Genomic DNA, 26,920 nt, shown 5'->3' on the forward strand with positions numbered 1-26,920 from the left:
TGGGATGCTTCTTAGCTGGATAATTATAGTTGTAGGAGTCAGATGTTTTGCTGTAGTATCCATGTGTTTTCTGTAGGGAAATGCCTTTTCAAAGTAGCAAAATAAATGTCCATTGTGATGGACATTACCGTTAAATAAACTCTATGTGGACTGACTGACAAGGGACACTGGTTGCCAGAGAATGCAGAGTGTTCTTGAGCTTAGAAAAGTGGGCTTTGTGTTCTCATCTCTAGCATCATCTTGTTTGGTTACAGTGATCATACTGCATAAGCAGGGAGCAGAGCTTGTGGTACCACTTCTTTGTAGGAGTGTATTTGGTCACATTCAGCTGCACATCTCGGCAGTAGTTGCATTTGGTACTCAGGAAAACACCTGCTTACTGAACCTTTCATCTTGCTGTACCATGGTAATTATGGTCCTGGTATCCTGTGAGTCACATTCTGGCATCATGATTATATAAGTAGGGCCTGGTCTAAAATATTACGGGCTCCTTATGAGTCTCAATCCCATGGTCCTGGTTCCCTCCTCAGACAGACTGGTGTATATTTTCCATCTTACTCCATTTTGCATCATTGACAATGTGATCAGGAAACTAAAGACTGAAAGGAGTCCTAGTAAATCACAGACATGGCACTTCTGGTAAGAATTACTCTGGTTATCAGTAGGAAACCTGCAAGCCCTATTTTCCATCTGGAATTACCTTCAAAGAACTGCAGGGTACTGTGCCAATACAGCCTTAGTCTGAAATGTGAGTGGCTGTCGTTACACTTTGTCATCAACAGCAGAGAAATAGAGATGGTAGAACAGACCGGACTGTGGGCTTAGCGTTTCTGTCATCTGCGCACTCCAAATCTTAGCTCCATAAAGTTTTCCAAATAACTAAAGAATCTGAGCTTTATTAGTTGGCTTAATGTCTGTGCTTTTCTGCATCCGTATTTTTGTGTAATTGTCCGAATCTTTAAAGAGGTTAATTTTATTTCTACCAAGGACATTGTTATTATGGCACTTGAAACTCTCATAAGCTCATGTGATTGAGTAGCTGCTGATTTACCCTGAGTCTCTGTGAACAGGACCTTACTGAAATCTCTGCAGTTCTAGAAACTGCCCATCAGCCAGCCAGCTGTGGCTCTGTTCAGAGCCATGGTGGACTCTTTCATTGCAACAGCCAAGGATGCTTTTGCATTAAAGCAATTAAAGCATAGTCAGTGTTGTGTGATTGCCCTGTGAGTGATTTAGCCCCAGCTGCTGTTAACTCAGGTGGCACAGAGGTTGTTTTGAAATCAGAGAGAATCCAGCAGGCTTACTTGTAACTGCATTTATTTGAGATGAAGTGGCCCTCAGTATGTTCGATTCCAGCGTGATTCTTGCGGATGCTGCTGGACTTCTTCAGCAAACTATGGGGCAGGGAGTATGTTAAGCAGCATGAGAAACTGGCGATCATTTTGCCCTCTAGATGAGGGCTAACAAAATGAAATTGTGCATTGGATAATAGGAAATAAAAATTTTCAGTGTGGATGCAAATGCGGACTTTTTGCTTCAGAAAAGGATCTAAGCACATCTGGAGACAGTGATGTGCTCTAGACAAGCACCAGTCAGTGCTAAGGTAATTCTGGCCTGAACTCTTAGATGATATCACACAGCTCAGGCTGCTCACTTGCCGTGTTTTCACACAGACCATTTATCTTGAGAATTATACCTTCTCCTCAGGCACCGTCACTTAATAGTACTAGACTTGTGTAATCTGGGTAAGAATCTCATCTCCGAGCTTCATAAGTGTGTGTTGGGGGAGAGTGAGCTTAAACCTTTGTTAAATCCATTTATATCCATGCCACAAGGACTCACGGGAATGGTCTCCATCAGTGGAGAGATTTTGTAAATTACTAATAATAAATTTAATATTTAACAGTTAAAATAGTGCTGCTCAGAGATAATTAAATTGAAAACTCTTCAGACAATGACTTATTGAATAGCTTTTTAAATCTAATACTTTTTCTCTTTCTCATTCCTTGAAATGTCTAGATACTGGCTGCTCTGCAGAAAGATAACCGGGAAATGGAAAAAGGAAGTCCTTCACTTAAACGCTAAATTATGGTTGCCTCCAGTGACTCGCGGACAAAGAGCTAAAGTGGCAGAAGTATTGAGTACGGTTTGACATGTGTGAGCCTACAAATCAAAGTGTTATTTCGGAGTTTGTTTGGTAGTAGGATAGCCTTAAAGGGGAGAGAGGAAAAAAGAGGAGGGGGCAAATCGGGGGATAAAACCCTTATAAGTGAAACCTAGGCTTAGCCTTAAACTTTTAGTGGAATGAGCATTTGCTGTGGACAGTGTTACACATTCTGTACTTCTGATGAGGGCAGTGAAACTAAACAATATTAAGGTGTTTTTTTAAGGTTTTTCTTTGATCTTTTAAAAGACTGGACAGACATTCAGCAATGTCAGTTGCTTTGAGAGCTATTGCCCAATAGACAGGATCTACTTTCCATACCCGTAACAGAACCTGGATCTGGGTTTTAAATACCTGGTGCTGGAATTTGTAGTTAAATGATGTAAGGACCATTTCTTTAGAAATGCTTCTTGTTTAATAGGTTGTGGGTCCCATTTGCCAAAGAAGTCATGTAGACATAGAATTACATTCCATTCTTTCAAAAATTAAGTAGAAAGTAAATGCAGAGGTCACGCTAGCAGTACAGAACCAGTTCTTCTTCAAGATGCCTTGAAGAGCTGTGTTTCCAATCTGGATGCATGTGGAAGACGTTCCATTAATCAGGTTAGATTCCAAACTCACTGGGGGGTTTCTAGTATTGAGCTGGCATCATTTCTCAATTGTACTCTCTTTCCTTTGTTAAAAGCCAGGGTGACATACTGCTAAATGTATGTTTCCATGCCTCCCTCTTCTGGGACAGTGCTGTTTTGCTTACCAGCTACTTACTCCTGTGCCGTCTCTCCAGTCATGCTGATAAAACTGTGGGCTGAGCAGATGAATTGAGAAATGGTTACAAGCATTTTTTATAGTTACTTTAAACCCAGCTCTGCTCACTGGCAAAACTGAGGAGGAAGGGTGTAGGGGAGAAGTTTGGTGAGCCAGCCTTGCTGCTGAAAATAAAAGGTTGTGTGGGATCTCCTGAAGCCGCTGCTGCCACAGCGGGAAAGCGTGATGTGGAGCTGATCTGTACGTAGTGACAAGTGAAAGAAGTTTATTGGGAAATGCACCAGATAAATACTACCAAAGCTGTTGTTTCCTAGTGTTTTATCCAGCCTCTAATACGTGGGAGCAAGTTACAGAGGGGGCAGACTGTGGCTGTGTAGTTCTGTTATACAGCTTAGATCCCCTCTGCACTCAGATCAATGTTGAACTGTAAATCATGAGTGCCTCTGATTTACAAGGATGTTTCTTGCATAATGTATAGTGTAAAATCTATTTTATAAATAATGAGGATCATTGAAAAGGGAAACTAACTGAAGCAATATTTGTGTTAACTGTAAAGAGGCGTTACTAAATCCTCTAGCTGTATGGTCAGCTGTTTCCCAATGCTCTTCAGTCTGGTTTATGCTGATTAATTTGGCATTGTCTGAATTTAAAAAAATGAGAAAAACAGTTGTACACTGATCAACTCAACATACAATATAAAGGACTGTAGGACTCAATCAAAATGCTGTCCTTCAGTACAAACATTGTTTCTGCGAGGGGCAGTTTGACTGTACTATTAAAAGAGTGAGATCAAGATTCCTTGCTGAGGACTCGTGATCACTTTGGAAGATGAGTAATGCAAATGCAGCGTGCAGATCTGATACCTCCTTGGCCTCTTTTCCTGTCCGCTTTGTCTACCTGGCATAGTGGATGGGCTTTTTGGGTGGCCGTCTTAATTCCTCCGTAAGACTTCTAGGTCATCACTTACTGAAAACAGACATCAAGATGTTGATATGAAACAAATGTTAGTTCTCCCAGAATTTGTAAATCTTTGTTCCTTCAATGACCGGTACTTGTATTGCTACACTGCTGTGAGGTGCAATAGAAAGCTGGAAGGTCAGTAAGTGTTTTTTAATATTACTTTTTCTATTACGACAACAAATATGCCTTTCCATGAAGGTTATGAGAGGCCTACAATCTGAAACATTTGCACTATGCTTTTAAATGATTTATTAAACACATAGACAGCTTTCCCTCAGTACACAGTTTCAGGTGGTACTGTAACTGGCTTTGTGATTTAGGTCTTCATTGCACCTAGATTTGTAGTTCCTTTTAAACCAAGTCTGCAAGTGTGGCTCATTTGTCTGGCTAAAATGCGTTCTTTTGCTGTTAGGTATCTTTGCAGCCATCCACAGCCTCTTCTCCTTTTTCTCTTCTCAATAAGATGTTGAATGTAACAGTGAAAATGGGCATAGCTGGGGGGAGAAGACCTGCTGCAACACTTGTGCACTGTTTGTTACTTGCAAATGTAATTATTTTGTTCTGTGATTTGATCTTTCTGTTCTTAGAAGATGTATATATTTTCTAAATGATTTCTTTGTGTATATAAGGTATGTTCTTTAATGAAGAAAAGCAATGCAATAAGGAGCTTTGCACAGTTTGTTTTCAAACTAAATACATTTGAAAAAAAAATAATCACCTGCCTAAAGATGCAATTGTTCCAACTTCTCTGTAACTTGATTTGAAGGTAATGCTTGAATTTTGATAAAAAGATGAGTTGTAAGGGCATAGAATTACTTGCCACTGAGCTTTTTAGGTTTGTTGCAGCATACCAAATCTCTTAATTAGCCATTAAGGAAGATTTCTGTAAAAAATTCAGGGATTGCATAAAAATTTCGACAATTGTATTGTTCAGGTGCTTGAGAGTATCTGTAACAAGATGCATGAGATTTTCTTTCATTGAGCAAGTGTCCCCATCAAACAACCTTTATTTTCTTCGTGGGTTTAAGGAAAAATAAAAACGCTGCAATACATCTTAAGTCTGCAACTACCTACCAGTGTACATACAGCAGATCAGAGAAACCAGGAGACTTCAGCCAGGTTTGGAATTCTGTACGACCTGCACTTTATAATAAAGCCGTTTTGCAACTTCAATCAGCAATCAGTCATTAATGTTATTTCATTTAGTAAAGAATTTCATCTGGGAAAAAAAAAAAAAAAGGTACCTTGTAACAGCTTATTTTCCAAAAAAATTAGAGTGACATACAGAGAACTGTTGATACATCCCCAGTACATCATGTTTAAATTGGTTTTATGTAGGTATCAAGTTTGTTTTGTTTAGATATGTGTATCAAACTGGAACTTTTTTCAACTGTAAATATATGGTTTTGTTAAATAAAGTCATGTAAAGTTATCTTAATCACCTATCATCAGTGTGTTTCGGAAGTTAAAAACTCAAGTACCTGTCTCTTTCTTCACAGGCTTCTGTAGCAGTTTTTGTCTGTCCGAAATCTGGACCTCAGGACATTTAAATATTGCAGGTGGAAGATTTTTTCCTGCTGCTTTCCAAGTTCTCATGTTAAAATACTTGTTATAGTACACATGACATTTAGAAGATTCACTACTTAATGGTGTCCGTGGTTTAATCGATTTCATACGCCTTTCTCTGAACTAGGTCTAAGATCTGATAAGTTTATTGTTAAAAAAAGACGTGAATGCATCTTTGTGAGATGCACAGAACTTGGAAATGCTTGAATACATTATCCTTTCTATGTTTTTATGTAAGAAATCTTGGTTTATTGCAAGTTTCATAATCACAAGACATTTTTGTGCTCAACTTAAGGCAGTATTTTTTGAATTCTTACATAGGCATAACTTCCGAGAGTAAAGTGGAGAAGTTTCCAGTTGCTTACTTAACTGACAAAAGGTTGAAGCACCAAATAAAAGATAAATAAAAGCAGAGAGAAGACAGCACCTGTGCAACAGGACTACGTGCGGAACGTAGTCAAAGACTTGGCTGCCACGGTTCTAGTTCCTCTGGTAAACATGTCTCTCCCTTCCTTGCACCAAAGTATTTTACTTTTTGATTTGCTGGATTAGAGTGTAAAATCAGAATTGCTTTCAATAAGCCTATACCAATTTGATACCAATAAAGTTTTATATCGTATACATTACAGGAGTTGCATAAAATTGTTCAAAACGAGATTTACTTTTCCTTACCTGTTTTCCCAGTACTAATTCCGATCTGTTGGAAGAGAAGTGAAATACTTTCCTGCCTGCAGGCACATGCGATTAGGAAATAAAGAGACTTTTGTCTTTACTGCTTCCTGACGAAATGTCTGCCTATATTTATAGGACAAAACCAGAATAATCTTTGACCTTCATCCCCATGGTGCTTTGGAAAGCCAGGGTAGCAGTGGGCAGTGTCAACAGCTCAGCGCTGTCCTGGAGACAGCATGTGAAGTTTAAGCAAATACATTAGTAGTATTTGTTTCCAGTAGAAATAATTCAGTTCAGGGAATACATGATCACATATGCTTATTTGCTGTCTAAATTCTTGCCTTTTCCAGATGTCAAACACGCATTAATCAAAAGCATCTAAGACTTGGTTTCCCTCCTCCTCCCTTTGTCTATATTTGTTGCTTGATGGTGTTGAAGAAGCTAAAGGAAGGTTTATTTGCCTTAAGCCAAAAGCAGCAAGAAGTGTAAGAATTTTCATGGCAGGAATTTGCAGGATGTTAAAACAGGTAAAAGTAACTGCTCTTAGGGAGACGATTGCTGATCAACCTTAATTATTTACTGAAAACAGTTTGGTGGAGCACCAGGAGGCTACTCGGCTTGTGCAATAGCTACTCTTGCAGCAGGAGAAGAGCTCGCGTTTGGTAACGGCTTACAATGAAAGGTACTGATTTTGGTGTCTTCTTTTTAAAGAAAGTGGTTGGCAGTTATGCTTGTAACTGCAAAAAGTCTTTGAATGTTAGTTGTGTAATGTAATGTCTCTTCATGAGTAGAGCGTGTGAGCTGCTGGAGATCCAGAGTGCTCGAGCTGTGGGCAGAACCAGAGCCTGCGCTGTTCCACTGTGTTTATGCGATAGTTCTGCAGAACTGGAAGGACCTTAGAGAATATAACCAAATTGCTCCTGCGTGACTGCAGAAAGAAATTACTCTTCTCTCATTTCCCTGTCACACAAGAACAAGATTTAAACCTTCAGTAGTGTAATAACCACTTCAAGTATGTTTGTCTTTTAAACATTCAGGCAATTCAGAAAACCTAGTTCAGAGATGATTTAAAAGATGCAGCAAATTCCTAGAGATGCCTTTTTGTAAGTTTATCTACTTTTTATCCCTATATAAGTGTATTCAGTGACTTGCATACTTCATTTAAATGCATGTGCAACTTAGTTTGAAACTAGAACCAGCAGCTCAGATAAATACTGGTCCCACGGGGTGTAATTCCAGCCTGTTGTAGAAAACTATAGATGCCACTCCTGCTCTTTCCCATGGGGATGTGGCTTCTTTCCTGCAAAATTCACAGCCTTTGAGCACTTAAGTCTGAGCTTTTAATACCCAGCTCTGACTACCAAAAATGGGACTAAAGGTTGCTGGTCTCTCTAGGCAAAGTAGTGGTATGACACACAGAGGTTAATAATTAACTGAAGTAGGGCTGATTAAATTACTGGGTCCATCAGCTGGTGGTGGTCTGTAAGGCACCTATGAAGGCTGTGGTTACGTCAGTGATGAGAACATTCCCTATGGTGAGCTCCAAAATTTTACTGGCCTAAAATGTTTCTATATTCTTGACATCCATCCCATACTTCTGAGGGAATAGAGTGCACTGTCAGCAAGTTTGCTGATGACAGGAAGCTGGGAGGAGTGGCTGACACACCAGAAGGCTGTGCTGCCATCCAGAGACCTGGACAGGCTGGAGAGTTGGGTGGGGAAAAGTCTAATGAGATATAACAAGGGAAAGTGTAAAGTCTTGCATCTGGGCAGGAACAACCCCAGGTTCCAGTATAGGTTGGGGAATGACCTATTAGAGAGCAGTGCAGGGGAAAGGGACCTGGGGGTCCTGGCGGACAACAGGATGACCATGAGCCAGCACTGTGCCCTTGTGGCCAGGAAGGCCAATGGCATCCTGGGGTGTATTACAAGGGGGGTGGTTAGTAGGTCGAGAGAGGTTCTCCTTCCCCTCTACTCAGCCCTGGTGAGACCACATCTGGAATATTGTGTCCAGTTCTGGGCCCTTCAGTTCCAGAAGGACAGGGAACTGCTGGAGAGGGTCCAGCACAGGGCAACAAAGATGATGAAGGGAGTGGAGCATCTCCCTTATGAGGAAAGACTGAGGGAGCTGGGGCTCTTTAGCTTGGAGGAGACTGAGGGGTGACCTCATGAATGTTTATAAATATATAAAGGGTCAGTGTCACGGAGATAGAGCCAGGCTCTTCTCGGTGACAATCAACAGTAGGGCAAGGAGCAATGGGTACAAACTGGAACACAGGAGGTTCCACTTAAATATGAGAAGAAACTTCTTCTCAGGGTGACAGACACTGGAACAGGCTGCCCAGGGAGGTTGTGGAGTCTCCTTCTCTGGAGACATTCAAAACCCACCTGGACACCTTCCTGTGTAACCTCATCTGGGTGTTCCTGCTCTGGCAGGGGGATTGGACTGGATGATCTTTCGAGGTCCCTTCCAATCCCTGACATTCTGTGATTCTGTGACCTTAAAAACAATGCTACAATAGCAACAACAAGAGCTACAGGATATGGATCAGTCACACAGTTGCTGGTTGCCATGGGGAATGGGACTTTAAAGAATGTATCATTTTGAAAGGGGAATCTGATTCCTGTAAGTAAAGCTCTGTGAGCAAGGGGTAATGATTTTAAACTAAAATAGGATAGATTTAGACTAGATACAAGAAAGAATTTTTTTTTTTTATGGTAAGAGTGGTGAAACACTGTCCCAGGTTGCCCAGAGAGGTGGTAGATGCCCCATCTCTGGAAGCATTCAAGGCCAGGCTGGATGGGGCTCTGAGCAACCTGATCTGGTTGCAGATGTCCCTACTCATTGCAGGGGGGTTGGACTGGATGACCTTTGAAGGTCCCTTCCAACCCAAACTATTCCCTCCCTTTTCTCTTCAACCTTTTTTTTCCTGGAATTCTGATACACTACAGTAGAGCAGTGCAGAGGGGGCCGAAAGAGTGATGGGCTCGCACTGGTCTTTACATCATCACACGCCATGAATACGGAGGACAAGGAAGAGTGCCCTTTAAAACTGTAGAACCTGAAAGACCAAAAAGCTTAAAACTATAGTTTTGAGTAATAAGATTTATGTATATATTTATATTATGAAAATAGCTCTTTAAGTAATTAACCTTTCTTCTTGTGCACCACCAAGGCAAACTTGGCAGCCAAGTATATTTTCAAAATGGGTGAGTGGTTCAGTGCTTCTATAGCAGTGGCTGTGAGTCACGTCAGGTATTGTCACTAAGCTGCTCTCCACTTCTCAGCCACATCTCTGAAAATCCCCCTCACTGTGTGCCCAGAGACAGGTGTCTTTATTGTACAGATGAAGTTGATATATTCTGAAATTCGCAGAGAGGGTGGAGTTAGGGTGTGGTGAGTGCTCTGCTTAAACAGTATTGCCATGATCTTAAGGAACTGAATGCTAAGATGGTTTTCTAACAGGGTAGGCTTTTGGCTGTAGCTTTTTGTTTGTTTAAGATAGGCATATGTATATGGCTTCATCCAAAATAAGTAACTACGGTAATCTCTTCATTGAATATCGACACATCATGTAGAAAAGGCTTTTTCAGGAGTGCGGTGTAGTATATTCCCCAGGGCTTACCAAAGAGAAGCATGTTAAAAATGGGAATGATAGAAAACTCCTTTGTTTATTTCTTTTCCATATGTTCTTCAGTTGTCCTCAGCAAGAACAGAGTAATTGGCTTTCTTGATCTTGTTCTGAATTCCCCTACAAGTAACAATTAGCCCAGCATGGTGACGTTTCAGTGTTTCTAATTGCTGACTTAGCAGCTCTTCAGCATCCACCTTCTCCTCAAAGTCCCGAAGCAATATCTCATTTCCAAGCAACCCACATTGCTGCTGCAATTTCAAATTGAGTTTCCGCAGTCTGTCTCTGGCCTGTTTGCTTTTGGTCAGAACGTCTCTCTTCTGTGCCAAGTCGGTCTCAATGTCCATCAGTTCAGCCTTTCTGCCTGCATTATCAGCTTCCACAAACTGTAGTTTTTCCCTGAACTGGCTGAGAATATGTACTGCATTTGCTACCTTCTTTTTGAGCTTCAGGATTTCATCACTGAGGTCATCAACCCTTTTGCTGTGTTTCTGATTCTCTTTCTTCATTTGCTCTAAGTCCACAAAAGGCTGACCCTCTGCCTCTTCTGCCTGAGCTTTCAAGGTGGTTTCAAGGTTTTGGATTTCATGCTTCAGCTTGATGTTTTCCACACGGGCCTAGAGGAGTAGAAATAAAAGATTAATTACTCTATTTCTTTAATATTTGCCTTGCCAGAGAAGAAGTGCCTCCATTTCAAATAAGCCATGACAATAATAAAACTGCAAGGGGAGAAAAGCATCACACATCTTCTGTTAATACTGAAAAAGTGCTTTTAGTGGAAGAAATTACCCCATCTTTAACAAGAGGAAAATGCTGGACTTGCAGCAATCTTTTTGACAAGAGAAGGCAGAGAAGGGACAGACGCCTGCAGCCACAGCTCCACCGGGGTCGGGCCCTCACCTCCCGCACTCGCTGTTCCTTGTCCCACTCCCTGTTCTGGATGTGTGCCGCTGCCCTCGCCGCCGCCTCCCCGCCCAGCTGCCGACAGAGGCTGGACACGGTCACCGCCTTCTTGCGGGCCTGGAAGACGGTCCACTCGGCCTGGGCCCGGGACTGCCGCTCCTCGCCGGCCCGCTCCCGGATCTCCAGCCGGCCTCGGCAGTCAGCGGCCACCAGCTCCCGCTGCTGCCGCAGCTCCTGCAGCCGCCGCAGGAGCTGCCCGTACAGCTGCGCCGAGCCCCGCTCGGCCCGGGGCCGCCGCGCTCCCTGCCGCAGCCGCAGCAGCTGCGCCAGCCGCATCTGCAGGCGGGAGCTGGCCTGCCGCAGCCGGTCCCGCTCGCCCGACAGCTGCCCGTACTGCTCCAGCAGCTCGTCCCGCTCCTGCCGCTCCTCCTCGCTCTCCTCCGCGGAGTCCTCCTGACCGCCCCCCTGCTCGGCTCCGCCGGGGACGGCCGGGGCCGGGGGAGCCGGGGGTTCCTCAGCCGGCGCGGCGGGAGGCGCTGCGCCCGCCGACTCGTCCTCGCTGCTCGACTCCTCCTCCCCGACACCGCCGGCTGGCGGCTCGGCCACCGACAGCCCCGGCGATCCCGCCGCGACCTCTAGCTCTGACGGTTCCGAGGGCCCCGACGGCTCCTTCTCCTCCAGCCCCAGCTTCTCTGGCTCGCAGGGCTGCGGTTCCGCGGACTCCTCTGGCCTCGGTTCCGCGGGCTCCCCGGGCCCGTCGAGCACCTCGGGCCCTGGCGGCTCCCCGGGGGCACCCGGGCTCAGCTCCTCCGGCTCTGCCACCGCCTCCATGGCCGGGCTCCTCCCCGCTTCCCCCGTTGCCCGGGCAACGGGACTCGGCTCTGGCGGGTGGCTCCGCCCTTCTCCCCGGGCGCCGGCTCGGCCCCGCCCCCTCTCCTCTGACCACCACTCAGCAGCGGGGTCGCTTGGGGTCCTCTCTCCGATTGGCTGCAGGAAAGGGCAGAGGGATACCTGTGGGCCAATCGTAGCTTTTCATTTGTTTCAATACCCCCCGCGCCCAGGCGCCTTGGCCCCATTGGCCAGAGATGGGAGAGGAGGGCCGAGCCCTCCGCGTCCATTGGCTGTCCGTCGCGGGGCTCCGCCCGCCGGGCGCGCGGCCATTGGCGCTGCCCGTGCCGGGGCGTGCCGGCGCGTGCGCGCGGGCTGCGGGCGGGCGGGGTAAGATGGCGGAACTGGGGAAGAAGTACTGCGTGTACTGCCTGGCCGAGGTGAGCTCCCTGCGCTTCCGCTGCACCGACTGCGCCGACATCGAGCTCTGCCCCGACTGCTTCTCGGCGGGCGCCGAGATCGGCCCGCATCGCCGATGGCACGGCTACCAGCTCGTCGACGGCGGCCGCTTCACCCTCTGGGGCGCCGAGGCCGAGGGCGGCTGGAGCAGCCGGGAGGAGCAGCTGCTGCTGGACGCCATCGAGCAGTTCGGCTTCGGCAACTGGGTAAGGGCCGCCGGGCCAGCGGGCGGGGGGCGGCCCGTCAGGGGAGCGTCCGGCCTTCGCCTGCCCGCTCAGCCCCAGCCGCGCCGCCCTCCAGCCTGGCTGCGTGACGGGCTGTGCCCCTCTGCTTCGCGCCCCCCTCTGCCCCGCGCCCCCCTCTGCTCCGCGCCCCCCTCTGCCCCGCGCCCCCCTCTGCCCCGCGCCCCCCTCTGCCCCGCGCCCCCTCTGCCCCGCGCCCCCCTCTGCTCCGCGCCCCCTCTGCTCCGCGCCCCCCTCTGCTCCGCGCCCCCCTCTGCTCCGCGCCCCCCTCTGCTCCGCGCCCCCTCTGCTTCGCGCCCCCCTCTGCTCCGCGCCCCCTCTGCTCCGCGCCCCCCTCTGCTCCGCGCCCCCTCTGCTTCGCGCCCCCCTCTGCTCCGCGCCCCCTCTGCCCCGCGCCCCCCTCTGCCCCGCGCCCCCCTCTGCCCCGCGCCCCCCTCTGCCCCGCGCCCCCCTCTGCCCCGCGCCCCCCTCTGCCCCGCGCCCCCTCTGCCCCGCGCCCCCTCTGCCCCGCGCCCCCCTCTGCCCCCGCGCCCCCCTCTGCCCCCGCGCCCCCCTCTGCCCCCGCGCCCCCCTCTGCCCCCGCGCCCCCCTCTGCTCCGCGCCCCCCGTTTCCCTCAGCGTGTCACCGCTCGGGACATACCGCTCGCCTTCCGTGCCAGCGCACGGCCAGGCTCGCTCTGAAAAAACAGCAGCGGAGACCGACATCGTTTGATTCGTTAATTGTTACTTGATTAAGTTTTGCTTCATTAAATGTAAAGAAAGAAATTCTTTACCAAGAGAGTGGTCAGGCATTGGAATGGCTGCCCAGGGAGGTGCTGGACTCACCGTCCCTGGAGGCTTTTAAACTGAGATTGGACATGGCACTTAGTGCCATGATCAAGTAAACAGACTAGAGTTGGACCAAGGGTTGGACTCGATGATCTCTGAGGTCTTTTCCAACCCAGTCCATTCTGTGATTCTGTGACTTTTTCAAAATCTTAAGGCCTATGATAGTCGTAGCTTGTTTTAGTTCTTAAATAACTAGAAAAGCATAAATACCATATTTCATGCTGTAAATACTACCTTTATTTCTATATTGCTTTAAAAGTACTTCAGCAATGCAATATAAGTGAGCAAAATCCAAATGACGTAGTGATCTCAGTGCTGGCGTGGGACTTAGGAAGCTTCCTGGTGATGCTAAGTGGATTTTTTGAGCAAGCAATGGATGCTCAGGGGTCCCCACGTGGATCCTGTGTCTCGATGGTGTTCCTGTACCCGAGGATCTGACACAGCTCGCCTCAGTGGGGTTTCTGGTGCTGTGTTCATGGCTTACGTGCCCCTGTGCACCTGTCAATACTTATCTGGACCTAAAAATGCAGATCTGGTGAAAACCTGGCTCATTGCAGTGTTGCCAGAAAAGTTTAGGTATTTAGGGTTGGCTTTTGAGGGGCAGGGAACAAGTGCTCTTACCTGAGTGAACATTATGTGGGAGATGTGACGGGAATCACTTTATGACTCGCCCTTATTTTCCATTTAGGAGGACATGGCTGCTCACGTGGGGGCATCCCGGACGCCTCAGGAGGTGATGGAGCATTACGTGAGCATGTACATCCACGGCAACCTGGGCAAAGCCTGCATCCCTGACACCATTCCCAACAGAGTGACGGACCACACGTGTCCCAGCGGCGGCCCGCTTTCCCCCAGCCTCACCACGCCGCTCCCGCCGCTGGACATCTCGGTGGCCGAGCAGCAGCAGCTGGGTTACATGCCGCTGCGGGACGACTACGAGATCGAATACGATCAAGACGCGGAGACTCTGATCAGTGGCCTTTCGGTGAACTATGACGATGATGACGTGGAAATAGAGTTAAAAAGGGCTCACGTGGACATGTACGTCAGGAAACTCAAGGAGAGGCAACGGCGGAAGAACATTGCACGAGACTATAACTTGGTACCGGCCTTTCTGGGGAAGGATAAAAAGGACAAGGAGAAAGCTCCCAAACGAAAGATCACAAAAGAAGAGAAGGAGCTGAGGCTGAAACTGAGGCCTCTCTACCAGTTCATGTCTTGTAAGGAGTTTGAAGACTTCTTTGAGAACATGCACAAGGAGAGGATACTTCGAGCAAAGATTCGGGAGCTGCAGCGGTATCGCCGAAATGGAATCACCAAAATGGAAGAGTCGGCAGAATACGAGGCAGCCAGGCACAAACGGGAAAAGAGGAAGGAGAACAAAAACATTGCTAGTTCCAAGAGGGGGAAGGAAGATGGTAAAGAAGGTGAATTTGCTGCCATTGAAAACCTGCCAGGCTTTGAACTCTTATCGGACAGGGAAAAGGTGCTGTGCAGCTCTCTAAATTTGAGTCCTGCACGTTACGTGACTGTAAAAACTATAATCATTAAAGACCATCTCCAAAAAAGACAAGGAATTCCTTCCAAGAGTCGCCTTCCCAGTTACTTAGATAAGGTACTGAAGAAAAGGATTTTAAACTTTCTAACAGAAAGTGGTTGGATATCCAGGGATGCTTCATGAAGCAACTGATCTGAAAAAAACACAGCAGAGGCCCATTATGGCCTCAAGGACTCCGTTATTTTTTCCTTCCCTCCCCAAAGATACAGAAATTATGTCACTTAAAAACAACAACAACAAAAGGCAAATACATAAACCCCCACAGTATTCATGATCCATGGTTCAAATAGACTTTAGCTTTGGATCATGGAAAATACTTAATTTGTGATACTTCTGCATTGGATTTCACTGCTTTTGGTACATAATCACAACAGATTTCTTTCATGTGAACTTAATCAATCCAATAGTCCCGGAGTAGTTACTTTACTCTGTGCTATTGGACAAATGAATATCAGCGTAATCCTTGCTTTTCTTTGAAGGTGGGAGATATAGTTTCATTTCTTGGAAACTTTCCTCACCCTTTGTGTTTTGGCATAATACTGGCAGCAAAGTGCAGCTTACAGAAGTCCTGAGCTCAGGAGCACAGTGAGCGGGGCTTTTTGTGACCGTTGCTAAGCTTTCAGAACATTCTCCTTAGTAACTACAGCCAAGGTGCTGGGACAGTTGGGTGAGAGCTCCTGCCGAGAATCCAGCGGGGTGAGCCGTGGCAGGGAGTGGAGGGAAAGAAGCGCGGCAGGTGGGATGTCTTCAGGTACTTGTGCTGCGGAAAGGGCTCTTGAAGAGCTGCCCTTGCATCCAGCTGATCCAGACATAGCTTTGACTTGAGTTTGTGCGGAAACAGACCCACTGAAGCTTTGATGTTAACTATTAGTAGTGAAGTTGCAGGAGTACGGGGGAGCTGTGGCGCTGTGTGCCAGCGAGGGGCCAGCACTACTGTGAAGTGGCTGATTTGGGCCAGAAATGGGGTTCGGGTGAGTAGGCAGCGAGTTGTCTTGTAGTGGTTGGGAGCCGCAGGCAGCAAAATTGTCATTTCTTCTTGCTGGGGGAGCCTGCTGCTCCTTTGGTATGTACTGCTGAGCTTGTGTGGGCTGCCTCCTTCTGAGTTTGATTGGGAGGGACAGGGAAAGGCAGCGAGATTCTCAGATGGGGAGTGATTGCTGAGATTGGTTTTTAAAAACAAAAATGAGAAGAGATATGCATTAGGTCGAAACGCACAGCTCATGTGCTCCTCAGTACGGAGCTGTGAATCAAACCATTACAGGGTTCTAATTGCACATTCCTTGAAACGTACCGGACTAAACGTGCTGAATTGTGGATGCGGCGCAGGGCGGTGAGCAGAGCGCAGCTCGAGCGGTGACAGGTCCCAGCTCCGAGTCCAGCCCGAGCGGGGTGCTCGTGACAGGCGGCAGCTGGTGGCATAGTGCAGCACTTGACAGCAATGCCTGATCCACAGTCCTGTTTTAGTATGATCTACCGATTAAGGGAAAGACATCGAGGGAGGACTAGAAAAGGATTTTTATACTTATTTCATCCTTAAATTCTTGTGCTGGTATTTAACCAAATGAATGAGTGGTGGCTGGCGTGCAGCAGACGGCACAGCGTTACTGAGCCTGAGCCTCTCTCCGGGTCGTGTCCAGAGCAGGAAGCTGCGAGTGGAGCCAGCTGGGCAGCTCTGGTGTGCCAAAGCAGGGAACCCCACTGGCTGCGGAACAAGTGTGAGCACTGGAAATGTCATCTTGGTTTGATGCTTTGGGCTGTAGTCAGTGAGGATACCACGAAATCTTAAAACAGTATTAATTCTGCAACTTGGCAGACTGCAACTGCTCAGAACTGGGTTGTAGTTAACGTATCCAGCGTTACCAAAAGAGTGTTACCAGTGAGTTTAGAATAAACGGGGTACAATTGCAAAGCCAGCATTTCTAAGGAAGAAGAAACCAAAACTCTAGTGCCTTTTTCTTTTGAGCTTGTGATGTTATGTCCCTTCAAAAAAGGTAAGGGCTATGTCCTCTCGGAGGCAATACTTTGGTTGGCTTACCTGTAAGTGGCTTGTTGTGGAATTCCGTGAGACAAAACTGTCTCTCCTTGGCAGCAGTGGAACTAACTGCGGTGTGCTGAGTAGCTTTAAGAACCACGTCCACCCCATGTGCATGTACAAATGGCACACGAGTTCATCAGGTATAACCCCTTGGTTATTTTCTCTGTCGTGCTCCTGTGGGAAGGAAGCTCAGCCTTTCTTTCTAGTATTCTAGTTATGCAATTTGGTTCTTCCTGTACCTTCCTACCTACCTGCCATAATGCACCATTACTGAGAGTGTTCTGGAGCTCAGCTCTGCATGGAGCTGGGAGTTTAAAAGAGTTTATTTTTTATTATTTTCTTTCTCAAATACATTTTTTTTTTTTATATTTCTACCTGTTTTAGCACATCTAAGTCTAACTGAAGCAATAGTCTAAAGCCCATTGGAACAATAACTTAAAAAAAAATCTAGGCACCAATGAGTCATTTAAATGTTGAAGTGAATTCTGCATTTATACTTCGTAGTTTCTTAATTCCTCAGCCCCTCCAAAATGTTTCTTTGGTGCTAGGCGTAACTTATTGAACATCAAAATGAATGTAAAATAAAGTATTTTTAATGTATGAAATATGGATATCAATATTTATTTTGTACTTTCAAGCACATTCAAGGTGGTAAATGTTTGCTTTAGCAAATACTAGTCCCTTGGAAAGGGCTTCCCTAGAAGCAATGTCTCACTGTCAGCTATGCTTTTGATTTCAAAGGTGACTTGCACTAGAGGATGCTGCTGTTCCGTATTTTCCCATGGAACTGATTTAGTCCAAGCATTCCTTTGTTATGAGCTGCTGTTTGTTTGTTTGTTTTAAAGTTGAGATGCAGTTATGTTAATGCAGCAACTTACTAGAGCTACGCTGCTTCTCTTTGGTGGTGAAGGGGCTGAGAAAAAACATGGCAAAGAGCTCTTCAACTTGTATCTTGTGTTGATCTGGAAGTGCTTCCTGTACTGTACCAATAAGCTAGCCTTCATGTTGCTAATGAAAGTGTTTTATATGCTTAATGCTCTTGACTTTTCTAATTAAAGACATTACTAATGATAGTATCTGTTCTAACAGCGTTGATGTAAGCCTATGAAAAAGTGACACTCTAAGCTGTTCAAAATACTGACCTTCTGCTACTGATAGAGGCAGCAATGTCTGTTTTAATGCTGTATCAGTCCAGTCCCAGTGATGTTCTACAGTAATATTTGCTCGCTAGGTAACACGGGAGCATTCATCTCCATTCTGCGTGTACCACCCAGTGCAGAAGGGCTTTGTAACAGAGCGTTCTGGATACACACCCTCCCGCTTTACATTCCATTGCGGTCCCAGCACGCATTAAGAACAGCATTAGTAGGTTTGCACGAGTCTTTGACCATAAGCTGCCTTTTAAGTCACACAAACCAAGCACTCTGCCATTATTCTCTTGTGCAGCGGCTGCATCAAATTTCTTTGCAACGGTAATGGACTTCTTTAGCCTTTCGGTTTACTATTTCTTCTTGCAAAATGTTTTTGCATGTGCCCCAGTTGCTCTTAAGTGATGACACATTGAAATACTGTGAAAGAAGGTACCTGCTGAGCACATTCAGCTCATCAGCTTCTTCCTTAAAGGGAATGTTGCACTCATGCGATCCGTGTACTGGTGTAGTGGTGCCAGACACACAAATGTCTGTGCTGAAATAATGGAAAACCTAACTGATGTTGTGCACACTCAGTATTTTACTAGGTTTTTACATTGTACAGTGGTAAATAAACTTGTATTAAAGTTTCTTTCCATTACTGACTTAGTGGTAATGTAGCTTGTGTAATGAGGAACACGGTTTAAGCCTTTGCAATAACAAACGGAGATGCATTTTAGTTACATGGCGATGGGTGGAGAAGTGGTTTCTATGAAACAGCTAAACCAGAGGTACTGCTGGAGGCTGCTTTGCCTGCTCTTATGCTTCAGTTTCAGGACCACCTTCCTCTGCTGTCTTCCGTGTGTCTTACCGATGTATGGCACAGGGCATAGGTGGTTTGGCTCTCAGCAGACAAGTTCTCCAAGCTGAAAGCCTCTCTATTTAGAGGGCAGGCTGAGGAAAAGGAACCGCTTAAATGAGATACTCAGCTTTAAAGATACTAGTTTGAATCTTGTGCTGAAACTTTAAAAACTTGTGTTTACAACCACCCTGAATGAAGTCATGTAGTCCAAAAAAGACAGTTTATGTGAGGTGCTGGGAAGCTCATCAACAAAATCTTGATCTGCTTGGGAAGATGATGTCCCTTTGTTTAATTGCCCTAGTGGAAAAACTTCTATACTAATGAAGTTATTAGATTTAGATCCAGGTGGGCTGGGGGGATTGGGCAGAATGACACAGGACAGCTCAACAAAGGGGTATATAAATTGACCCTGGTCCCTTTATGGCATCAGTTCAGTGTGGGTTCCAATTAAAAAAACCCCAGAAAGAACAACCCCCTTTCTTCAGTCGTACTTCACGTGTGCTCTAACCCAGAGGGGAAGATGTTACCTTCACATTCAGCTTACTTAAGTATATGTAATGGGCCCCCCCTTACTTTTCTCCTGTAGTTTTACACTCAGTGTTTGCATTTTGATCCCTGTACTTGTTTAGTTTAAAAGAAATGAATTCTGTAGTTATTTTTCTCTCACACACTGAAGATTATTCTCCCTCTCCTACTCAGTTAGGGCACTGATTTTCTTTCTTAAAGAAAGAATGAATCCTTAGACAGGATTAACCCCCATACAGCAGTATGCCCTTCTGTTGTTCCTTGTTAACTGTCTGATTGCCATGTGGGAAAAAAAAGTCTTAAAGAACAAGTAATCACTTTCCACCATGAGTAAATCTAGTGTTCAGCAAGCTGTTGGCAACTCTGCACATGAACCAAACCAAACCAAATCAGTAGCTCACCTTAAGGTAAAAAGGTCGGTAATCCAAGACAACCAGAAACAAGGGTGAAAAATCCACAAGTGCTTACTGTTTACCAGATGCTAACAACACACATAGGTTTGAAGTTTCTGTCCTGTGTGTTCAATGTGTGGCCTTTAAGGATGTGAGAGGACAGATGCTTTATCAGTTGTGTAATCTGCCAAGTTTCATCCACTCCTATCCCAGTGACCAGAAAAATGTAGGATAAAGCATTTGGTTAATCACATATTTTAGCCTCATTCTGCAGGACTGGGAGCAGCAGGTGGAGTTTGACAAAGCAAGAGCTAGGCAGGGAAAAAGTTCTGTTGCAACTCAAGATTCAAGCTGAGTAAATGCAAGAAATGGAGATAAAAACTAAGTTCACAGAGTTTTTTTGAGCCACTTACATGCAATTATTTATGTAATTTAAAAGACAGTATTTAGCAAACTCTCGGCTTCTCACTTCTTTGGGTATTGTGGCTTTCAGCGGGGCTGTAACTACAGTTTGCATAAGAAACTGATTGTAAAGCTTGGAAGTTACAAGACTATCAAAATTGTTTAAACCAATTTATACAATATTAAATTAAAAATCCAGAGATAGGATAAATTCCATTGGTTCTTCAATGCCATACAAGTATTAGATGGTTTTCTTGCGGCAACATTACTATAGAATACAAAGGGTTGAACAATTACAAAATATATCTACTCTCCATTGCCTTTTATTTACAGGTCAGAATTCACAAAGGTTTTAATTTCAGTTGTTGAGACTGTTTCTGAAGAGACAGAGGGCATTTACCACGAGTGTGTGAAAGCTGATGGACACTTGCAGAAAATGGGTTATTTCTATTACTTCACCCACTTCTGCAATGTTAGATTCTAAAAAACAAAAGGACATGTTTGAACCACTATTTGGATTTTCAATCTACACACAGTGATAAATGGAGGATTGCAAAATTCTTGTGAGCATTTCATTCCTTTCAATTTAGCGCACCTTCAGTAGCAATAGTTGTAAAAACTGTTATCTAAGCTGGAGCATGAGAGGGCGTAATAGCTCTTGTATTTCACACTTAGGAAGGGAGCTTACAGAACAGTGATGGTGAAGGCCACTAAGCAGGAGAACTTCACCAACTGCATCATTTTCACTGGGAGACCTCAACCAGTTCGTTTAAACCTCTCAGGCAGGGGGCAGAGGAATGAGGAAAGCACAGTGTATGAGAAAAACCATCCAGCTGTTTAATAGTTGTATGGCATTTTCAACTCTCGGATTAAGCAGCTAAGCTTCCTTCACAACACCCACCAGGGCAGGCCGCAGCGTACGCCCGTGCAGCTTATAGCCAATCTTGGATACTAACGCGATAGTGCCCGGCTCCTGCCCTTCCACGGGAGCGTGGAACAACGCCTCGTGTTCATAGGGATCAAACTTGGCTCCGACAGGATTCAGTCTGAGCAGGCCATGTTTTTTGAACACTTTTTGAATCTGTACTTCTGTCATAACGAGACCTTCGTATAAGCTCTTCAGGTGAGGATTTTCATCCTTGATTTCTTCTTTTGGAACACTTTCTGTTGCTTTCTCCAAAATGTCTGCGACTTCTAGTAAGTCCTTACAGAAGCTTTGAATCCCTAAAAATAAATAAAAGAGAAGGGACTGGGATTAGTCTACTGACAGGAAGAAACATTAAAACAAAACAACCCCAAAACCTACGGCAATAATCTGTACTCTGTTAGATTTTTAACAAGATATGGGATACTGTCAATCTTTGGGCTAAAATGTTCTTCCCCATTTTACTTGATGATAGAGAACTATTACAGATACCTTGAAATACACACCACCCCTTTTAGTTCTATGGAAAAAAAAGTATTTCAACTTCATATTTGAAAGAGTCAAAGCTATGCTGATGAGCTGACATTAACAGTTAGAATTCTAACCAAAGCTACCAAAACCTTCAGATGATTTAATGTAATTTCCTCATTTGTCTCTCATCCTGGGATTCACCTAAAGTTCAAAGCACTATGTTGCCCTATTCCAACCCTTTCATCTGATGTGCTAAAAATATCTGCAAAAGAAAAAGCATCTAGTCAGACTGGTGAGGAGTCCAAGAGATGAACAGGGATTCTTCCACGAATGACAAGAACTCTCACCTCTCCCTCCCACTGCAAATCACTTTTACACAAGTCAGAAGCTGTGCCTTGTAAACACCAAGCAATTCTGAAGCTCACAACAGTCTGTTTGCTAGTCCACACTAAAAGAATCTGGACTAATATCACTGAAGGCAAACTGTCTCTAGAAATCATGAAAAATCACAATGATTCAGTAGAATAACACATTTCTACATAGAGGTGAGGCAGTGACAAACTGCACTGCGTTTTGGTACCCTTGGGTTCTTTTTGAGGGGAAGGGCGGTCTTGGTGGTTGTTTTGTTCTGTAGCCACAGACAGCCTTTTTAATTCTAGCTCACATTTTAGATGGGGTTTTTGGGTTTTTTTTCTTACCAAGAAGGAATATGAACATTAGCAGAGGCCAAGGCTTTGGTTTGAACAAAAAGAGCTATGAAAGCACCTTGCAGGATCTACAGGGATCAGCTAGTTGTCAGGAAAGGGTCACTGTAACAACTGCACAACTTCAAGGAGACTTGAGCTCTTTATAGAACAATAACTAACCATGTCTAAGTAGTTCCAAAAATAGGAACAAATGAATCCAAGTTTTAAATTCAAACTAAAACTGGGGTTAGGGCTGAAGTGTCCCAAATATAGATTTGTTGTCTTGTGATCTGGATTAAACCAAATAACCAAACTCTTCAGAAGGTGGTTTATTTTGGCTTGTGGAGGTATATATATGTATATATATATTTTTGTTTGTTTGTTTGTTTATGTTACCTCTGCGGGTGTCTGACCGCATCTTTCTGAATTTATGCACGTATCAGAAATTAGTTTCTCTTCCTTCAACAGAAAAAGTAGTCATATACAGATGATAAAACTTACAATCATGCAGATTATCTGCAATTTAGTTTTCACAAGAAATTTTATTTACATATTTATTTCTGTTGTAGCATCTCTGAGCTCAGACATGACTCAAAGTCCTTCTGCAATAAGTAGCATATTAGTGAAACGATGCTTATTGCAAATCACCTTCAGGATGAAGCATTCAAACATCCATGAAAATGATACAAGAATAGTATATAACGGAGAAATGCTTTTTCTGACAGTATGCAATAACTGAAGATCCTGTATTAGAAATTCTGTATTCAGAATTAAACTTTACAGCTATCTATAGTGGCAAAAAGGGCAACTCGTGTTTCAAGCCAGAGTGACAAACCCTAAGATGATCGAGCACTCTTCTGCTGCAGTATTTGTATACCATTTCTGTTTGACAGATTTGTGTTTTAATTCTAAATCAGATGTCAGCAGCCTGGCTCTTGAAGAAGGATGTGTTTTCTAGCATGCCTCATAACCAGTGATTGTGCCTTCCTACCACTGAAAAGAAACCACTCACCTAAATGTATTACTTCTACTTAAAAGCCATGGCCTTCAACAGACCAGAAGAGTTATTCAAATATAAAAGGCTAAGAAAGTAAAAAACATCCCCAAAACCCAACCTCATAATAAACAACAAGAACAAAAAAAAAACCCAAGACAGAAGAAAAGCTAGTATGCCATACTCTTGGTTCTGTTTTTGCAGTCAGGTTTGAGATCGAAGGGGGTGAAAAAGGCAAACTTCAGGCTGCAGACCTTATTGAAAAATCTACTAGTGCAGTACATATTGTACGAAATCAGATACCCAAGTTAAAGAAAATTTCAAGTTGTTGACTTTAGCAGTTTAAGTCTTGCCCTTGTCTAGCGAGATGATTACAGTTCTGATGCAAAGCGAGGAACTGTTCAAACCTCTCTGCCTCAAATACATTTTTTAACCAAGTAAACCAAGTCAGAATCACTGTAAAGTACAGCTTGTCAAAACTGCAGGCCAGGCAGCTCTGTTTTCAGGCTTTGCATTTCACGCTGGTATTCCTGGGTCTTATGAGTACACACAAAAAAGAGCCTCCACTGACCGTATAACTTTGCCTCTTCTACCAGTTTCTGGCTTCTTTGCCTCACGTTTTCTGCATCTGCCAAGGCACGCTTGTACTTCTCCTAAAGATGAAAAACCAGCAACAGATTTCATTCCTGGTGGTTGGGTAGTTGACAATAATTCAAATCAGTACATTCAGTATAAAACAGCATTTTAAACAGTTACATAACCTAAACCTACCATCTAAAGAGTAAGCTAAAGACAACACGCCAATTATCACAGCATCCTTCCTACAAAGGTAGATATTTGCTCCACTTCAGTGCAGACAGAAGAGAGGGAAAGGAAATAAGATGGATTTCCAGATACTCGCTATTTGTCAACAGATTAGCTGGAAGAAATTTTTAACTCTATGCATATATAATGCCTTATAAATCAAAGATTTCTGCTTCTTTTCTGGTGTGTGTTCACAGAAAGCCTTCATCAGTCAAAAGGTATTTTGAGACTATGAAAAATGAGACTTAACCAGCCATGACTTTCAAACCGTCCCTTCCCTGTCCATACATAGCACGGAGTGTCCTCCAGTTTTTTCAAACTTCACTAACTATGAAGTCTAACTCCTCTATTGATCAGGTTAAGTTTTGGACCGTTCCTAGCAAAACAGCTATCTAGCAGATGTACGAAGAATGAAATTCAATAAATTTAGGCACTTCAGGTTGAGCCCTTCACATCCAGCCCCAAACTCTACATTGGGCTTCCACTCTCGGTATGTTTGATCTTCACATTCTAGTGAAGAATCTCAAACCAGAATAAAAACAGTTAACAAGTTGACCGAAAAGCGACATTTGGTAGTCAACAGCAAATACTTTCAACAGAGATGTTAAATGATGTCTCAGTTTTGTCCTTCAGGGCTTTGGGAAGGGCAGCAGAAACAAAACGCAATCCACTTATGAGCCATAGGTGCTGCTTCTACAAAAGTTTCTGGGCTACCTTTCAAAGTCTCAGATGCTCTAGAAACACATTTTATATAAAACATTCATCCAGAACAGCAACACCTTTGCTTAATCCTCATCTCCCACCTCTCAGGGCATTCTTCACCCTCTGCTGAAGTCACGCAAGGGAATGTGATGTTTCAGCCTTGTGTTGGAAGGGCTCTCCAACAGAGAAGATTTGAAACTCCCACTTTCTCAGCACGCAATAAGTACAGTATTATATAAAAGCTAACCATCATTAACCTCGACCTTTGGAAAAGTCAGCAGCTGTTTTCAGAAAGCCTACTCTTAGCACACACAAACACGCACAAAGACACACACAAACTCTTCAATGGGCTTCCAAAAATTTCTCCACTAAGCAACACCTATGTGAACTGAAGCGAGCAAAACCAAGAAACAAATTTTCAGGCTGGAAGAGAAACAATTCTATGCAGAAATTGGAATTAAAACTATCAAAAAAATCTTAATTTTGGACCAGGACTACATCTCAGGTCTTCTAGCACATCTACTCTTAAATTTAAAGAAATTATCAAATCACAGGTTTTTATTCAGCAACTAAACAGGAGTGACAAAAACCCATCCAGATTGTGTGTTGCAAACCCGTAATGAATGCTCTTAGGAATGCAGTTTGTAAGATATTTAACCTGATGACTAAACGATACTTACAGTAACTTCTTTTAGTTGTTCTTCCAGTTTAGTCTTTTCTTCATGTAACATTTTTTCAGCAGAGCTGGGTTCAACCTTCTGCTCATTTTGGCTCTGACTCTGGTCCTCTTCCAAGTTCTGGCCAGTATTTTTCTGTTGTGTTGCTACACAAAGCAGTCGTGGAGAAGTCCTACAGCAAAAACATGTGGACGATATTAATCAGTGGCTTACTTTGTATGCTGCATTTTCTGGATATACTGGACACTTTGACATATCAATGTCTATAAAATGCTCACATTGAAGCTCAAATTAATACAACAACTTTAGGTCTGTGAAACTGCGGAAGGTCTCATCAGAAGTAACTGATCTTGGCTTATTTAAACTGTTGCAAAAAATAACTCTGCTGCAAGGTAACAACCTTACAAGGCAGCAGCTTGTAAGTGCCTGTTATATTCATTTTATAAAGTTGCAGCAACTTTAAGGAGAATATGAGCTTGTTTTCAGCGCAGAACTCTATGAGGAAGCACACCTAGTGTGTGTGATGCAATCACCTGCAGCAGCCCCCAGCGGCACGCTACCGACAGCAGCGGTTGGCGCCGGCTGCCCAAGAGCAATGAAAGGCGCCTTCAGTGCCCCGGCTGCATCGCTAATGTCACAAGAACTGACCAGCCTCCATGAAGAGGCTACTGATCCTTTCCTGACGTTCCTCAGGCTGAACTGCCTGAGCAAACCTGTTCACGGCGAGGCGGGCGGGTCGGGGCCACACGGACTAAAGGCACCCGATGCCTGCCCGCCACCTCCAGCCCTCGGGCCCGGCGGCGTTCGGACTGCAGACCGGGCCGCTGCCCCGGGGGAGGGGAAGGGGCACCCGGCACATGGCGGCAGGGGCTGAGAGGCCGGCATCAGCCCGTCCCGGCTGCAGGAAGGAGTCCCCGGCGCGGAGCCGGAGGGCCGGGGCTCGGGGGGTGAAGCATCGCGGCCGGGCTGGGCCCCGCTCTGCTCCCGGCTCGGCCGGGCGAGGCGCTGAGTGAGTGCGGACCCGGACCCGGACCCGGACCCGGACCCGGACCCGGACCCGGACCCGGACCCGGACCCGTCCCGCCGCGCCCGACCCAGCCCGGGCGGCGCGACCCTCACCTCAGGGAGAAGCTCAGCAGCGGGTACCGCGGGCGCAGCGCGGCCCGCACGCACTGGGCCACCGCCGCCATAGCGCCTGCCTGCCCACCGACCGCCTCGGCCCGGGCTCCGCGGGACCGCCGCCAATCAGTCAGCGGGTCTGCCTGGAGTGACGCGCCCGACGACCAATCCACAAGGCGGATGCACGCCTCAGGCCAAACAGGCGAGTCAGGAGGCGGAGCCCGCAGCTCTTCCGGGGCGCTCCTGGGAGGAGCGCTCTGCCCCACTTCTTTCGCTCCCCTCGTGGCGGAAGGTGACGCGAGGATGGGCGTGGCCGCGGGCGGGGCGGGGCGGGGCGGGGCTCGCGCTGGGGCTCGTGAGCCGCGTGAGGGCGGGACGGGGCTCGCGCTGGGGCTCGTGAGCCGCGTGAGGGCGGGACGGGTCGAGTCGAGTCGAGGGTGTCGCTGCCCTGAGCTGCGGTGTCGTTGCGTCCCGCCGGGTCCAGCGGCCCCTCCCGCCCCTCCGCGGGGTGGTGGAGCGTCATGCGGGGAGCGAGAGGCTGCGGGAGTTCGCAGGGCACGGGCTGAGGCCGAGCAGCGGGATTTTCCTGTCACAACTGACCAACGCAAGCAGTGAGCAG

The 26,920-nt window shown here is 45.7% G+C and overlaps 4 protein-coding genes across 7 annotated transcripts in view; 2 read left to right on the forward strand and 2 right to left on the reverse strand.

Moving 5' to 3' along the window:
* Positions 1-5,419, forward strand: part of TBC1D14 (TBC1 domain family member 14) — a 70,706-nt gene extending 65,287 nt beyond the window's left edge. For all 4 annotated transcript variants that reach the window (XM_080343954.1, XM_080343955.1, XM_080343957.1 and 1 more), the window contains one exon: positions 2,020-5,419. In XM_080343954.1, coding sequence (XP_080200080.1) covers positions 2,020-2,085 — 66 coding nt within the window. In that variant the 3' untranslated portion in view covers positions 2,086-5,419. The remainder of the gene's footprint in view (positions 1-2,019) is intronic.
* A 4,402-nt stretch (positions 5,420-9,821) lies between these two features.
* On the reverse strand, positions 9,822-11,493 carry CFAP184 (cilia and flagella associated protein 184; the record flags this gene model as incomplete). The annotated part of the gene is made up of 2 exons (XM_080343867.1): positions 9,822-10,376; positions 10,660-11,493. The coding sequence occupies 2 exons, from the start codon at positions 11,491-11,493 to the stop codon at positions 9,822-9,824; spliced, it is 1,389 nt and encodes a 462-aa protein (XP_080199993.1).
* Positions 11,494-11,876: 383 nt separating this feature from the next.
* Positions 11,877-18,579, forward strand: TADA2B (transcriptional adaptor 2B). The gene is made up of 2 exons (XM_080344258.1): positions 11,877-12,155; positions 13,708-18,579. The coding sequence occupies exons 1-2, from the start codon at positions 11,886-11,888 to the stop codon at positions 14,698-14,700; spliced, it is 1,263 nt and encodes a 420-aa protein (XP_080200384.1). The 5' UTR covers positions 11,877-11,885; the 3' UTR covers positions 14,701-18,579.
* Positions 18,580-19,621: 1,042 nt separating this feature from the next.
* On the reverse strand, positions 19,622-26,550 carry GRPEL1 (GrpE like 1, mitochondrial). The gene is made up of 4 exons (XM_080344338.1): positions 26,302-26,550; positions 25,186-25,354; positions 23,571-23,652; positions 19,622-21,147 (listed from the first exon to the last, which is right to left on the reverse strand). The coding sequence occupies exons 1-4, from the start codon at positions 26,370-26,372 to the stop codon at positions 20,801-20,803; spliced, it is 669 nt and encodes a 222-aa protein (XP_080200464.1). The 5' UTR covers positions 26,373-26,550; the 3' UTR covers positions 19,622-20,800.
* Between the last annotated feature and the right edge of the window lie 370 nt (positions 26,551-26,920).

The sequence above is a fragment of the Nesoenas mayeri genome, assembly GCF_963082525.1.
Source record: "Nesoenas mayeri genome assembly, chromosome: 4".
Taxonomy (NCBI): domain Eukaryota; kingdom Metazoa; phylum Chordata; class Aves; order Columbiformes; family Columbidae; genus Nesoenas; species Nesoenas mayeri.

Excerpts from the sequence above, each read along its gene's own strand:
- TADA2B (XM_080344258.1), top strand. The coding sequence starts at position 11,886 with ATGGCGGAACTGGGGAAGAAGTACTGCGTGTACTGCCTGGCCGAGGTG. Across the intron at positions 12,156-13,707 it reads AGTTCGGCTTCGGCAACTGG|GAGGACATGGCTGCTCACGT; the intron begins GTAAGGGCCGCC and ends TTTTCCATTTAG.
- GRPEL1 (XM_080344338.1), bottom strand. The coding sequence starts at position 26,372 with ATGGCGGCGGTGGCCCAGTGCGTGCGGGCCGCGCTGCGCCCGCGGTAC. Across the intron at positions 23,653-25,185 it reads AACAACTAAAAGAAGTTACT|GAGAAGTACAAGCGTGCCTT; the intron begins GTAAGTATCGTT and ends TTTCATCTTTAG. Across the intron at positions 21,148-23,570 it reads AGAAGAGGCAAAGTTATACG|GGATTCAAAGCTTCTGTAAG; the intron begins GTCAGTGGAGGC and ends ATTTATTTTTAG.